Source organism: Rhinolophus ferrumequinum, chromosome 22 (assembly GCF_004115265.2).
Source record: "Rhinolophus ferrumequinum isolate MPI-CBG mRhiFer1 chromosome 22, mRhiFer1_v1.p, whole genome shotgun sequence".
Classification (NCBI taxonomy): Eukaryota; Metazoa; Chordata; class Mammalia; order Chiroptera; family Rhinolophidae; genus Rhinolophus; species Rhinolophus ferrumequinum.
The window spans coordinates 31275678-31289949 of record NC_046305.1 but is presented as its reverse complement, the minus strand read 5'-3'; the positions used below and the strand labels follow the sequence as shown (position 1 = coordinate 31289949).

Genomic DNA, 14272 nt, shown 5'->3' with positions numbered 1-14272 from the left:
AGGAGATAACTGAGAGGGAGGGATTTGGCAGAGACCGAATGTGAGGTCCCCATGGTTCGAACAGATGGAGTGAGAAGGGTGAGGAGGGAGCCTCCTATTAAGGGGGAAAGAAGAGGATGAGGCGTCCCAAATCCCGGTGTTCAACCCCCATGAGTACGAGAGATCATTCACAGACTGGGCGTCCCAGGGAGGATCTGGCCCCCCGGGGGCCAACAGGAACCTTCTGGCCTAACACTAGGACTTTCGTAGAACTGTAGAACAGTGAGAGTCAGAAGGTCCGAGATGAGAATAGGAGGTTTCACTCACTCGGCGAGAGCAACGGAAGGGAGAAAGTCCCTAGGTGTCCTCGTGGCAGTTCTGGTAGGGTAGCCAGAAAGCGGGATCAAGCCCCGTGGGAGGGAGAAGAGAAAGAAAAGAGGCGATCCTGCATTCTCCGGCCTAAACTCTCCCCGCGTTTCGGCAAATGATAGGTCAGCCAGTAAAGGAACACGCATGGTCAACAAGTTAAGAAAGTCTTTATTGTAAGAGAGAAAAGTATATTGGACTGAGCAAAGCCGGCTACAGTCTGGGCTGCCTAAAGGAGACTTGCAGCCCCGAAGGAAGGGGTGTGGAGGGTTTTATAGGGGCTGTGCTGACAAGGTAGCATTGTTTGAACAGAAAATGTTGACTACCTGCAAGCCAGTAACTGTTTTGTGGCATTTTCTGTTATCACAAGTTTGGCTCTGTCCGCAGGGGCAGGCCAACAGACATTTTGCTGTTTTCTTGCAGCCATGGCTCTGTCTGCAAGTCAAGGTCTCTGAGAGCTAACATTCAGAGACCTAACATTAAGTCAAGGTCTCTAACATTCAGAGACCCAACAGATACTATCTTACAGTTGATTAAATATGGAATATAAGTCCTGTATGTTTATGTACCTTAACCTTCACTAGCAAAAGTTTAATACAGCATTCCACAGGACAGTGCGTTATTTTTGCTACATTACACTTAAATTGAATTGGCAATGGGCATCACTTCCTCACTTCCAAACTGCACACTTTATCACATGAATGAAAATGCTCCAGAAACTGCAAAGCATTACACATACGTTGGGTATTTTTTTTTTACATTTAACCTGATAAAGATAAACTGGAACTTTAAGCAAACAGTTGGGTTTATGGGAGAAGCTCGGGCTTATGTAAGTTCTCCGCTCTACGTAAATGCGAGAACCATACAGGAAGAACTGTATGTTTATAATAAAGCTCTACGGTTCTAACTTTCTTTTCCCTTCAGTAGATCCCCTTCCATCTTGGCACGCAGGCCAGAATATGCACGTGGCTTGCCATACAGTCAACAAACTATTACTAATTAATAGAAATAACCGACACTTTATGTGCTAGCCAGACCACTTCAAGGGCCCTAAAGTCGAATCTAGATTCGCCAGCTCTCTCGGGTAAATGCGCCCCACCCCTCCACCGGTCCCTCCAACGTCACAGCTACGCGACAAAAGGAGCGCTTCCAAAGGTCCCTCCCAAGCGCGCTCAGGAAGTAAGGCGCAGGCGCTGCGCTTACGGCGCACGCACTCGCGGCACGGTCGCACCTTGGCGTTCGCGTGGGGTCACGCAGTGCGGGCTGATCCGCCGGAGTCCGGCATGACGGTCTGGGGTGTCGCTGCTGCCTCCGCTTCGTTCCAGCGTCATGGAATGCCTGCGGAGCCTGCCCCGGTTCCTGCCGTGCGCGGTGGGGCTGCCCCGGCGCAGCCTCTGTGCTCTAGCCTGGGGCCTGACGTGGCGCGCCGCTGGACTACTTGGAGGGAGCAGGGCTGCGCTTCTGTGCAGACCCCGCCGGCCCCGCCTGGAAGGTACTGCCCGCCCCCTCCCCCCCCAAGCTGCAACCCTCCCCGCTCCCCCTCTGTCCCGCGGCGCTGGGACGCCGACCCACGATGACCTCGGGGCCCCAACCCGCGTAACAGGCCGCCCCGCCCTGCACCCTCAGCTTCAGCCTCCGGGTCTTCACCTGGGGTTCTGTCAGCCCAGGTGCGCGGGCGAGCTCTGGCCCCCGTCCCGAACTCGGCTGGGCCCATGCCCTGCTCTCCTCGCCGCCCTTTGTTCATATCTCCCTGCCTAAGTGCTCTGGTGAGGTTTGTTTTTTTAAAACCTGTTTCACCCTTAGTCGTACTTAGTTCTGAAGTCAGAATTGGGTTCATCAACCTGAAATACTAATTAGTTTTTATTCCTTGTCTTTTATCTCTTCCTTGTGGACACACTTGCTCAGGTAGGGGGTCGAAAGAAACGCAGTCCTTTCGAAGTGAGACTTGTTGCTCTGAGAAAGATGTGTACTTAAACACATCTTCGGATTGAGGCGGGAAGGAAGAATCTAAATTGTTTTTTCATCAAATGATAAAGCAAGACCTTATAACATTTTCACACATGTGAGAATGTGGATGCTACTGTTGCTGAGAAACAAAAGGCGTTAAAATGTATAGGCTTCTCAGTGTCGTACTGCCCTCAGATACGTAGTTGTGCTCTCAAAAGCCTGGCAAAGTAACCCCCCATTTCCATCTCTTGCCCCATATTCAGTGGAGAGTCTGAATTGGGTTCATTCCATAGTCCCTCCTTTGATGATGCTTGCCAATCCAGGTTCAGCCCGTGTAATGTTTTAGGACAAATATTTAAATTCAAAATCTCTGTCCTGGTAATGCTTTATCTAACTTGTAACTGATTAGCAAATGCTGATTTATAGGTCTGACGTTTACCACTGTTCAGCTGACCTTTATAATATAGTTTGTATTTTATAAAAGGAAAACAAACTTCAGGTGCTAACAAATTACACAAGTCATTAAATGTAAGTAATGAGAAGGAATAAGGCTAGAGAATATATCTGCACATTATGTGGTGAGTCAGCAGGACTACTTTGGAAGCATAAAATAACGGGTAATATTTTTACACCTTCTACTCATTCCTCTTATGTTTAGTATTTTGAACTGTTTTTTGTCAGATATTAAATTTACTTGGTTATACTTCAGAGCTCACTTTCAACTCAGTCTAACCATGTTTTTCATTTATTTTCAAGTAAAGATTTGTCTTCATTCCAATTCAGTGGGGTCCGCATTCCAGTTCAGGTGGATATTTTATAAGTATTAATTATGAAGTGTATAGTGTATCGGTGGAAAATAAGTTAATACAAAGAAGTAAAGTCTCTAAGTCAAGCAAATAATCCTGATATTGGCATGCTGAAAGGTCAGGTGGTACTTGGGATGTATATCTTCTAAAATATATCTACCAATTTACATGAAGAGCCTTTTTAAATCATGCAAAAAGGAATGGACATTTTCTTTTAATCTCAGAACACTGTGTTATACATTTGTTCATCCAACTCTGAGATATCAATAATGATTACAAAGGAAAAAGGATGATTGAATCCATAAATCATTCTAATGCCTCACCTAAGCAATTGCTTTTAAAAATCATTCCCTGCTAAACCTAATGTAACCACCTAGAAATATTAAAATGAGTGTTTCTTCTTTTTCTCTAGGAAAAGGGTTGAAAAAATAGTAAAATAGTCTGAAGACCACATAATTTGAGAGTTGTATCTTAGCTGTATGTGCAAAACCAATCATATGATCACAGGGAATTCTCTAATTCATTCTTCAGGTGAAATGCACCGGTTTAGAACTTCTGATGTCTCTCAAGCCACTTTAGCCAGTGTGGCTCCAGTATTTACTGTGGTGAGTGTGTATACTATGTTTGATAACTTAACAGAAAGTACTTCCTATACTTATTAAGTTAACTGGGTTGGACTGGTTGGCCAAGATATTACTTATTTTTTGTTTTATGGTGAATCATTATACTCAAAAGTCATGTTGTCTTTGTGTTTTGCTTATTAGCTAGTGATGTGAGTGCCAGCTAGGTTTGTTTTAACAGCTCTCTTGAAACTTTGCTAATGACTGTGCAGCTCTTTAGTACAGGAGTAGGTCATTCCAATCACAGTTCAGAGCTTCCTACTTGAATATAAGCAGACCTCAGAGATATTGCAGGTTTGGTTCCAGATCACTGCAGTAAAACAGGCATCGCCATAAAGTGAGTTACAATCTTTTTGCTGGTGGAAGGTCTTGCTTTCAATTTGTGAAAAAACACAGCATCTGTGAATAGCAATAAAGCAAAGTACAATAAAACCAGGTATGCCTGTACTCAGGATTTCCCCATGAATCTATTAAGTCCTTGAAAGTTATTAACCATAGAGGGACAATGTCCCTGAAATGGTTCAGTACAAAAATTAATAAAGTAAGAGTTGTGTGTATCACACATACATTTAGAGAGAGAAATAGGCCATTGGAGCAAAATTTGTTAAGAAAGGGTGACTCTGTTTAAAAGTTACATGGTAATTGGTTGTAATATTCTTGCAGCATTTTTGTAGGCTTTCAATTTTTTTTAAAAAAGTTTAATTAAAAAAATAAATGTGCTGAAGTGTTCCGGTCAAGATGACAGAGTAGGTAAACACTGTACTTGCCTTCTCTCAGCACCACATCAAAACTACAACTAAACTACGGAACAACCATCATTGAGAATTGCCTACAGTTTAGCTGAACAGAAGTCCTGTAACTAAGCATATACAGAAGAAGCTACATTGAGACTGGTCAACTGTAATTGAAAAATTTTTTTTAAAAATTTAAAATAAGTGTGCTTGCTCTGAGTCAGAGTTCCTAGATTCAGATCTCAGCTCTGCCTCTTATTAATGGGGTGGACTTGGGCAAGTTATAACATCTTTGTGCCTTAGTTTTCTCATCTGTAAACTGGGAATAATAGCTACTTTATAGAACTGTTGTGGGGTTTAATATACATATATAAAACCCTTAAAAGAGTGTCTCGCACATGATAAGCATTTAATGTATATTAGCCATTATCATTGTTATTTAGGCTTATTACACTAAGAACTTTTCTTTATAAATGATACAGAAGAAGATAATCACCAGAATTACCTGTAAAAATTATCAGTTATTCAGTGTTCTAGAAGAGTTGTCCAGTTTATTTAAACAAGAATACAAAGTCAGATGATAAATATTGAGAAAAGGTTCTTTGCAGGTGAAGTATTGTCTACCATTAACACTTAAGAAAATCAGTTGACAGTGTTTGAAATAACGTGAGTTTAGAAAGTGAGCTATTCATCTCACTTATGGTAATTAAGTTACATTGCTACATAAACATTTTAAGAAAACATAGTTTGTATGATCTTTTTTTAAGCAGAAAAAAGTCCCATTACAAATGACACTGATAAATATTGAGATACAAAAATATTCAGTGTATATTAAGTTTAAAGTTGAAGAGAGACTGCAAAGAAGTCTGTAACATGAATACGAGGTCTGACAGTTAAGTTTGCGAACTTGTGACAGTTAAGTTTGCGAACTTGTTGCAACACTGTTGCTAACCTTTTTTTGACATCAGAGGGATTATTCATAATGAATTTGTACCAACTGGACAAACAGTTAACAAAGTTTACTATTTGGAAGTACTGCATGAAAAAGACGACCTGGATTTTTCACCAACAATTCATGGCTCTGGCATCACAACAATGCACCAGCTTACACTGCTCTGTCTATGAGGGAGTTTTTAGCCAGTAAACAAACACCCTCCCTACTCACCTGATTTGGCCCCCAATGACTTCTTTCTTTACCCAAAGATAAACGAAATATTGAAAGGAAGACATTTTGATGACATTAAGGACATTAAGGACAATATGACGACAGCTCTGATGGCCATTCCAGAAAGAGTTCCAAAATTGCTTTGAAGGGTGGACTGGGCACTGGCGTCAGTGCATAGCTTCCCAAGGGGAATTTTTCAAAGGTGACCATGGTGATATTCAGCAGTGAGGTATGTAGCACTTTTTCTAGGATGAGTTCGCAAACTTAATTGTCTGACCCTGTATGTTTAATAGGAAAAGGTCTGGAAGGACATTCAGTGAAATATTAGCATGGTTTTCTCTAAAATTGGCATTTCAGGTGAATAATTTTATTTGTCTTGATTTTCAGATTTTCTGCAGCAGATGTTATTTGTGAAATAAATTTAAGGAGGAAAGCTAGTTTATTACATAAAACATAACGTTTCCTTTGATGTAAATTTCCCATTTATACTTAGGTTTTGTGGTACTCATTATATATAGTCACAGTCATCTTTACTGATGAGAACCCAGCTATATATTGTAGGGGATTATTGTATTGTTATTAACACAGCATGAATATATTTCCATAGTAATAACCCAGGATGTGGAGTGTACCTACAACTATATCTAAGAATATACCTTTCTGAAAATACATATTTAATACTACAGCCTAGCACATAGTGGTTCATTAACTATAATTTGACATCTTCAAACTTGACTGTGGACAGTGTTACAGAAAAAAGTTCCCTTTGCTTTAGGAAATAAATGCATTTTTTGCTTCGTGTTCTTTCTTCAAACTATCAGAAGATGCCTTTCTGGAAATCTTTATTGGTTCGGCAGTGCCCGAACCAATAAAGATTGGTTCTCACAGCCTCCAGGAGATACTTAGATTCACAGGATAAGCCAGAGTTGGTCCCAATCTACTAATGATAAAAGATAGAGAATGCAGCAGGACAGCATCAGGTGTTCCCTCTTCAAGAGAAGTCCTTGCAGCCATCCAGGGGTTACTCTGGCACCCTCTGTTACAGCTCAGGTGCAATGAGACAGTATTCTCCGGTGGGTGTGAGGTCCGCCTTGGCTTAGAATTCCCATGTCCTCTAGTGCCAGTATCTCTTGTAACCATCTCGGCACATCCAGGGCTCCCACAAGGAACATGGCCAGTTACAAGAGCCACCACTCAGAAAGGCACCCATGGCTTCCCACCAGGTGTCTGTAATTCATTCATCGGCCTGCCAGTGCAGTGCAGTCTACCAGTCAGAGGACATTTTTACTGTAAGCAATATTGCCTAGTAACACAACTAATACTCTTATCACATTTCCAGAGGAACCAAGATAGCTAATCCAGGTCAGATTTGTCCTAGCAAAGGAAAAAAGGTATATTTTAAACCTTTAACTCATAACTGAATTTAACCTAAAGGAGGGCAGTTAGGATTTATATCTGCATTTCAGTGTTTAGGAGATATCAGTGCCATATGTTATAATACCATAAATAGCATACTATTTTGGGAGAAAATAAAAATTTGTTTTTATTATCTCTCTTCAGACAAAATTTGACAAAGAAGGAAATGTTACTTCTTTTGGTAAGTATCTTTAAATTTCTTCTAAATCACCTTTTTAAATCAGTGAATGAGTGAATTCTGATGGAAATCAAGAAATTGGAGTGTTTTGAGTAGAATATTCTTTGAGTATATGGGTGTTTATATGAAGGAGATCTTCCTTCAGAATTTGTCCATCAGTCCTCATTGGAACTGGCAATACCTGGGTCATGCATATTGTCCCAGTTTTTTTTTGTTTTGTTTTGTTTTTTTCTGTCATGAGCTACATTGGCTTTAACAGGATGTAAAGGGATATTTTGGAGTACAGCTGGAACACAGAGAAACCCTCATCCCTTTTGTTTATCTTTATTCTCACTGCCCTAGTCCTCATATTCATCTTCTGTACCATGTTTAAGGTGGAATCACATAATACCTCTGACATTGTAGTGGGTGACAAAAGACAGGAGAGAAGGCACGGTAGTCAGATGGAACTCTGCTGATGATTTATGGACAGTTACTTTTTAAAATGAAACAAAGTATTACTGTCCATCCTCAGATGCAGGTTTCAGATCTCCCATTCACTTCCAGTTTCATGATCCTGTTCCTGTTGTTCCTGAGATCGTAATAAAATATTTTGGGTGTTTTTTGCTCAGTATCTCCTTCAAAAGATTGTTCTACTTAGAGTTCTGTCACAGATGTGGTTTGATGCTATAAGTACAGATAATACTATAACCAGTATCATTTTTTTGCTTTAGGTAGTAAATTTAGTTTTCAGGTTGGAGAATCTAGTGTGACAACTGACTTTATTTTCTCATTTTTGTATTATTCCAAGAAGAAAGAAAATTGAACTTTTCACAAATTTAAAATACTAAAGATGATAATGTAGTGAGAATAAAAGAATGTAGTTCTGTATAATTCATATTAAAAAAAGATGGCCTGTCTCTAGAATTAGAAATTTATACTCTCTAAGTTCTAATAATGTATAGCTATGGTTTTTATATTGGTCCCAAGTACAGAGAAATTTTCTGAAGTATGGGTATGAGGAGAAAAGAATAATTAGAGTTTGACCAGATTTAATCTGAGTATGTTTTTGAGGTAAAAATGGGTGTTAAAAAGACTCATTTTAGCTTTTGTTTCTGGTAGTAATAGAAAATTCTCTTGGCGGGGGGTGGAGGAGTGGAGGAGGTGCTCTGATATAAAAATCTAAACTCTTCTGTTGAGTGGTTTAGCCCACTTTTTTTTAAATTTATTGGGGTGACAAGTGTTCGTAAAGTACGTAGATTTTAGGCGTACAATTCTGTAATACATTATATCTCACATTATGTGTTCACCACCCAGAGTCAGTTCTCTTTCATCACCATATATTATTAGTCCCTGTTTACCCTCTTCTAGAGCCCTCCCTTCCCCTCTGGTAACCCCTAAACTATATGAGTTTTTGTTCCTTCATTTGTTTATCTTGTGCTTTTGTTGTTTTCAGTTTTATATACCACATATCAGTGAAGTCATATGGTTCTCTAACCCACTTTTTATTGAAAATATTTCTTTTATAGAAAGGAAAAAAACTGACTTATATCAAGAATTAGGTCTTCAAGCCAGAGACTTGAGGTTTCAGCATTTAATGAGCATCACCACCAGAAACAATAGGATTATCATGAGAATGGAGGTAAAGGATTTTATTTCATCTGCATTTCTCCACTGCAGTCTTATGAAAGTTAATTCCTTAGCTATCATGATCAATACCTGGGTTAAAAGTAATTTTATAATGAAAAGAGCTATGTAAAACATAGGATATTTTATAATGTAACATGTTGTTAGGAGTAGAACTCATTTTGTATGGATTACATACATATGTTCAGCAGGCTTGGCACTGCTCTAGTCTATGCTGGGATAATTCTGACATGGTCTCCATCTCTCTGTTTACATTTAGTCTCTAGCTTCTGAAATGATAAGAGAAAGAAGCTTGATTTATAATGGACATTTTCAGTTGTATACAATTATATGTGATTATAGTATAACTTTATCTACCAAGTACATATTCTGGTTTTGCAGATAGCCTAGGAATATGCTTTAAAGTTTATAATCTTAATTTATATTTTCATTTTTATGGTAAGCTTTTTAAAATACATTGTATCTTCCTCTGCCTACTCAAAGTACACCAAATATAATTTGACTTTCCCTAGTGATTTAGAATTAATATGAACATAAGTTATTTTGTTGGGCTAAGGTTTACGGTTCAGAAATAGATGAGGAGTCACAGACAGGTCTCAGTGGTATTGGCCCTGCATTGACATGAGACTTGGCTTTCTTCAAAAGTCTTTGATGGCTGGTTTTTGCCCATTTATCTAAAATTAATAAAAAATAAAATTAAAAAATGGAAGTAGTCTTCTTGCAGGTGATTTTTTCTCCAGGAAACATTCTTCACTTTTATTATCAGTCACTAGCACCCTTCAAAACAGTACTTCTTTGATGAACAGATAGAGAAATGTGTAATAAAGCAACTTTAGCAGAATTTTAGTTGTATAAATAGTATGTATATACCTGTTCATTGTATAATTTATCAACATTTCTGTGTAAAAATTACAATAAAATGTTGAAAAAATGTAAAAAAAAACACCTAATTTTTATGTCACTAATACAGTGGCCACAGGCCACTCTCTGTTACTCTTCTAGTATAAACGATGCCATCTTTCTCCTTCAAATAAATTTCTAATTTCAGTGTTCTTTTTTATTTTATTTTCTTAATATTTCAATTACAGTTGACATATAATATTACATGAATTTCAGGTGTACACCACAGCAATCAGACACTAATATAACCCACAAAGTGATTGCCTTGCTAGATCTAGCACCCTTCTGACACCATACAATATAGCCATTACAATATTATTGAGTATATTCCCTGTGCTGTATTTTACATGATCATGATTGTTTTTATAATTGGCAATTTGTACTTCTTAATTCCCTTCAGCTTTTTCATCCTTCCCTCCAAACTACTTCTCCCATCTGGCAACCATCAAATTGTTCTCTGTATCTATGGGTTTGTTTCTGTATTGTTTATTTATTTATTTATTTTTTCTATGTAGTCTCAGAGCTTTAAATACCTTCTTGTTTTATTTTTCAATTACAGTTGCTATTCAATATTATATTAGTTTCAGGTGTACAGAATAGTGGGTAGACATTTATATGTGTATAACTTACGAAGTGATCACCCTGATAAGTCTTGCAAACACCTGATAGTATGCATAGTTATTACAGTATTACTGACTATATTCCCTATGCTGTACTTTACATCCTCATGACTATTTTGAAACTACCAATTTGCACTTCTTAATCCCTTCACCTTTTTCAACCAAACCCCCAAACCCCTCCCATATGGCAACCATCAAAATATTCTCTGTATGTTGTTTGTTATGTTTGTTTATTTATTTATTTATTTTTAATGATGATCTTTTTTTTTTTTAAGATTTTATTGGGGAAGGGGTACAGGACTTTATTGGGGAACAGTGTGTACTTCCAGGACTTTTTTCCAAGTCAAGTTGTTGTCCTTTCAGTCTTAGTTGTGGAGGGCACAGCTCAGCTCTGCCGTTGCTAGTTGCAGGGAGCGCAGCCCACCATCCCTTGCGGGAGTCAAACCAGCAACGTTGTGGTTGAGAGGACGCGCTCCAACCAACTGAGCCATTCAGGAGCTCAGTGGTAGCTCAACTCAAGGTGCCGTGTTCAATCTTAGTTGCAGGGGGCGCTGCCCACCGTCCCTTGCGGGCCTTGAGGAATTGAGCTGGCAACCTTGTGGTTGAGAGGACGCGCTCCAACCAACTGAGCCATCCAGGAGCTCAGTGGTAGCTCAACTCAAGGTGCCGTGTTCAATCTTAGTTGCAGGGGGCGCTGCCCACCGTCCCTTGCGGGCCTTGAGGAATTGAGCTGGCAACCTTGTGGTTGAGAGGACGCGCTCCAACCAACTGAGCCATCCGGGAGGCAGCTCACCTCAAGGTGCTGTGTTCAATCTTAGTTGCAGGGGGCGCAGCCCACCATCCCTTGCGGGAGTCGAGGAATCAAACTGGCAACCTTGTGGTTGAGAGGACGCGCTCCAACCAACTGAGCCATCCGGGAGCTCAGCGGCAGCTCAGCTCAGCTCAAGGTGCCGTGTTCAAACTTAGTTGCAGGGGCGCTGCCACCATCCCTTGCGGGACTTGAGGAGTCGAGCTGGCAACCTTGTGGTTGAGAGGACGCGCTCCAACCAACTGAGCCATCCGGGAGGCAGCTCACCTCAAGGTGCTGTGTTCAGTCTTAGTTGCAGGGGGCGCAGCCCACCATCCCTTGCGGGAGTCGAGCAATCAAACTGGCAACCTTGTGGTTGAGAGCCCACTGGCCCATGTGGGAATCAAACCGGCAGCCTTTGGAGTTAGCATGGAGCTCTAACTGCCTGAGCCACCGGGCCGGCCCTGTTTGTTTATTTTATTCTTTAGATTCCACATATAAGTGAAATTAGGGTTTCCAGGCGGTAATTTCCGCCCGTTCTCAGGAATTTTTTTCACTTTCCCATTCCTGAATCCTGAGGTATAAACTGTTTTCTGTTCTCCACGATTAATCGTTTCCACAAAGTGACAGCTGATACTACCAACCACCTGGGTTCAAGGAGCCGATTTTGCCAATTTTCCTGACCAACTTTTCTTGAGATTCAGGAACAGAAAAGTGGAAAAAATTCCCGAGAAAGGGTAGGAATTCCCACTCAGAACCCTAGCGATAAACAGGAAAAATGTCTAAGAGATACGTTGTGAGTAGTACATTTATTTCCCATTGTGAGTATTACTAGATTCAAGGAGCCGATTTTCCCGATTTCCCGACCAACTTTTCTCGGGATTTGGGAACGGGAAAGTGAAAAAAATTCCTGAGAACGGGCGGTAATTCCTGCCTGGGAACCCTAAGTGAAATCATGATATTTGTCTTTCTCAGTCTGGCTTATTTCACTTAGCACAATATCCTCTAGGTCCATCTATGTGTCACAAATGGCAAGATTTCAGTCTTTTTTTTATGGCTAAGTAATATTCCATAGTATATATGTACTATGTCTTTATCCATTTGATGGGCACTTAGGTTGCTTCCGTATCTTGGCTTTGTAAATAATGCTACAGTGAACATAGGGTGCATATACTCGTATCTTTTCAAATTACTATTTTGGATTTTATTGAATATCCAGAAGTGGAATTGCTGGGTCATATAGTAGTATTTTTTTCATGTTTTTTTTTTTTTTAAGCAATTTTTTAAAAAAATTTTTATTGGGGAACAGTGTGTTTTTCCAGGGCCCATCAGCTCCAAGTCGTACTACAGTCTAGTTGTGGAGGGCGCAGCTCAGCCCCAAGTCCAGTCACGGTTTTCAATCTTAGTTGCAGGGGGCCCAGGCCACCATACCATACAGGAACTGAAATGGCAACCTTGTTGAGAGGTTGCGTTCTAACCACCTGAGCCATCCGGCCTCCCCTCAGGAAGCTCAGCAGCAGCTCGTTGTCTTCAGTCTAGTTGTGGAGGGCGCAGTTCACTGACCCATGTGGGAATCGAACCAGCAACCCTGTTGTTAAGAGCTTGCGCTCTAACCAACTGAGCCATCTGGCCACCTCCTATTTTTGATTATTTGAGGAACATTTGAACTGTTTTCCATAGTGGCTGTAAGTAATAATTCCATAGTATGTATGTACTACATCTTTATCCATTCGATGGGAACTTAGGTTGCTTCCATATCTTGGCATTGCAAATAATGGTACAGTGGACGTACGGGCGCATATACTCATATCTTTTTAAATTACTGTTTTGGATTTTATCGAAGATCCAGAAGTGGAATTGCTGGGTCATATAAAAGTTCTATTTTTAATTTTTTGAGGAACATTCATACTGTTTGCCATAGTGGCTGCACCAATTTACAATTCCAGCAACAGTGCACAAGAGTTCACTTTTCTCCACATTCTCACCAACTCTTGTTTGTTGATTTATTAATGATAGCCATTCTCACAGGTGTGCGGTGATATCTCATTGGGGTTTTAATGTGCATTTCTCTGATGATTGATAATTTTGAGCATCTTTTCATATGTCTATTGGCACTCTGTATGTCCTATTTGGAGAAATACCTATTCAGATCCTCTGCCCACTTTTTAATTGGATTGTTTGTTTTTTGGGGGTTTTTTGGTGGTAAGTTGTATGAGTCTCATATATTTTAGATATTAACCCCTTGTCAGGTGTATCATTGGCAAATAACTTCTCCCATTCAGTAGCTGGTCTTTTTGTTTTGTTAATGGTTTCATTTGCTGTCCAAAAACTTTTTAGTTTGATGTAGTCCCATTTGTATATTTTTTCTTTTTGTTTCCCTTGCCCAAGGAGACATATTCAAAAATATATTACTAAGATGACATCAAGCGCTTACTGCATATGTTTTCTTGTAGTAGTTTTATTGTTTCGGGTCTTACACTTAAGTCTTCAATCCATTTTGAGTTTATCCTTTTATGTGGGTAAGAAAGTGATCCAGTTTCATTCTTTTGCATGTATCTGTTCATTTTTCCCAACATCATTTGTTAAATAAACTGTCTTTACCCCATTGTATATTCTTGCCTCTTTTGTCATAGATTGACCATATAGGAGTGGGTTTATTTCTGGGCTCTCTGTTTTGTTCCATTGATCTATGTGTATGTGTTTATGCCAGTACCATGCTGTTTTAATTACTATAGTTTTGATTACTATTGCTTTGTAGTATAGTTTAATATCAGGTAATGTGATACGTACAACTTTGTTCTTTTTTTCCCAAGATTGCTGTGTCTGGGGTTTTTTGGAATTCCATATGAATTTTAGGATTACTTGTTCTAGTTCTGTGAAAAATGCCATTGTTAATTTGATAGGGATTGCAATGAATCTGTAGATTGCTTTGGGTAATATGGACATTTTAACAATGTTAATTCTTCCTATCCATGAGCGTGGTACATGTTTCCATTTATTTGTTTCTTCAATTTCTTTCTTCAGTGTCTTATAATTTTCTGAGTACAGAAAATAAAAAATAAAAAATTTCTGAGTACAGAAATAAAAAATTTCTTATAATTTTTTTACCTCCTTGGTTAAATTTATTCCTA

At 39.4% G+C, this 14272-nt stretch overlaps 1 protein-coding gene across 1 annotated transcript in view; it reads left to right on the top strand.

Annotated features, from left to right (window-relative positions):
* Positions 1–1521: 1521 nt before the first annotated feature.
* MRS2 (magnesium transporter MRS2) overlaps positions 1522–14272 on the top strand; it is a 43303-nt gene continuing 30552 nt past the window's right edge. The window contains exons 1-4 of the mRNA XM_033094125.1: positions 1522–1837; positions 3630–3703; positions 7175–7211; positions 8717–8829. Coding sequence (XP_032950016.1) covers positions 1675–1837; positions 3630–3703; positions 7175–7211; positions 8717–8829 — 387 coding nt within the window. The 5' untranslated portion in view covers positions 1522–1674. The remainder of the gene's footprint in view (positions 1838–3629; positions 3704–7174; positions 7212–8716; positions 8830–14272) is intronic.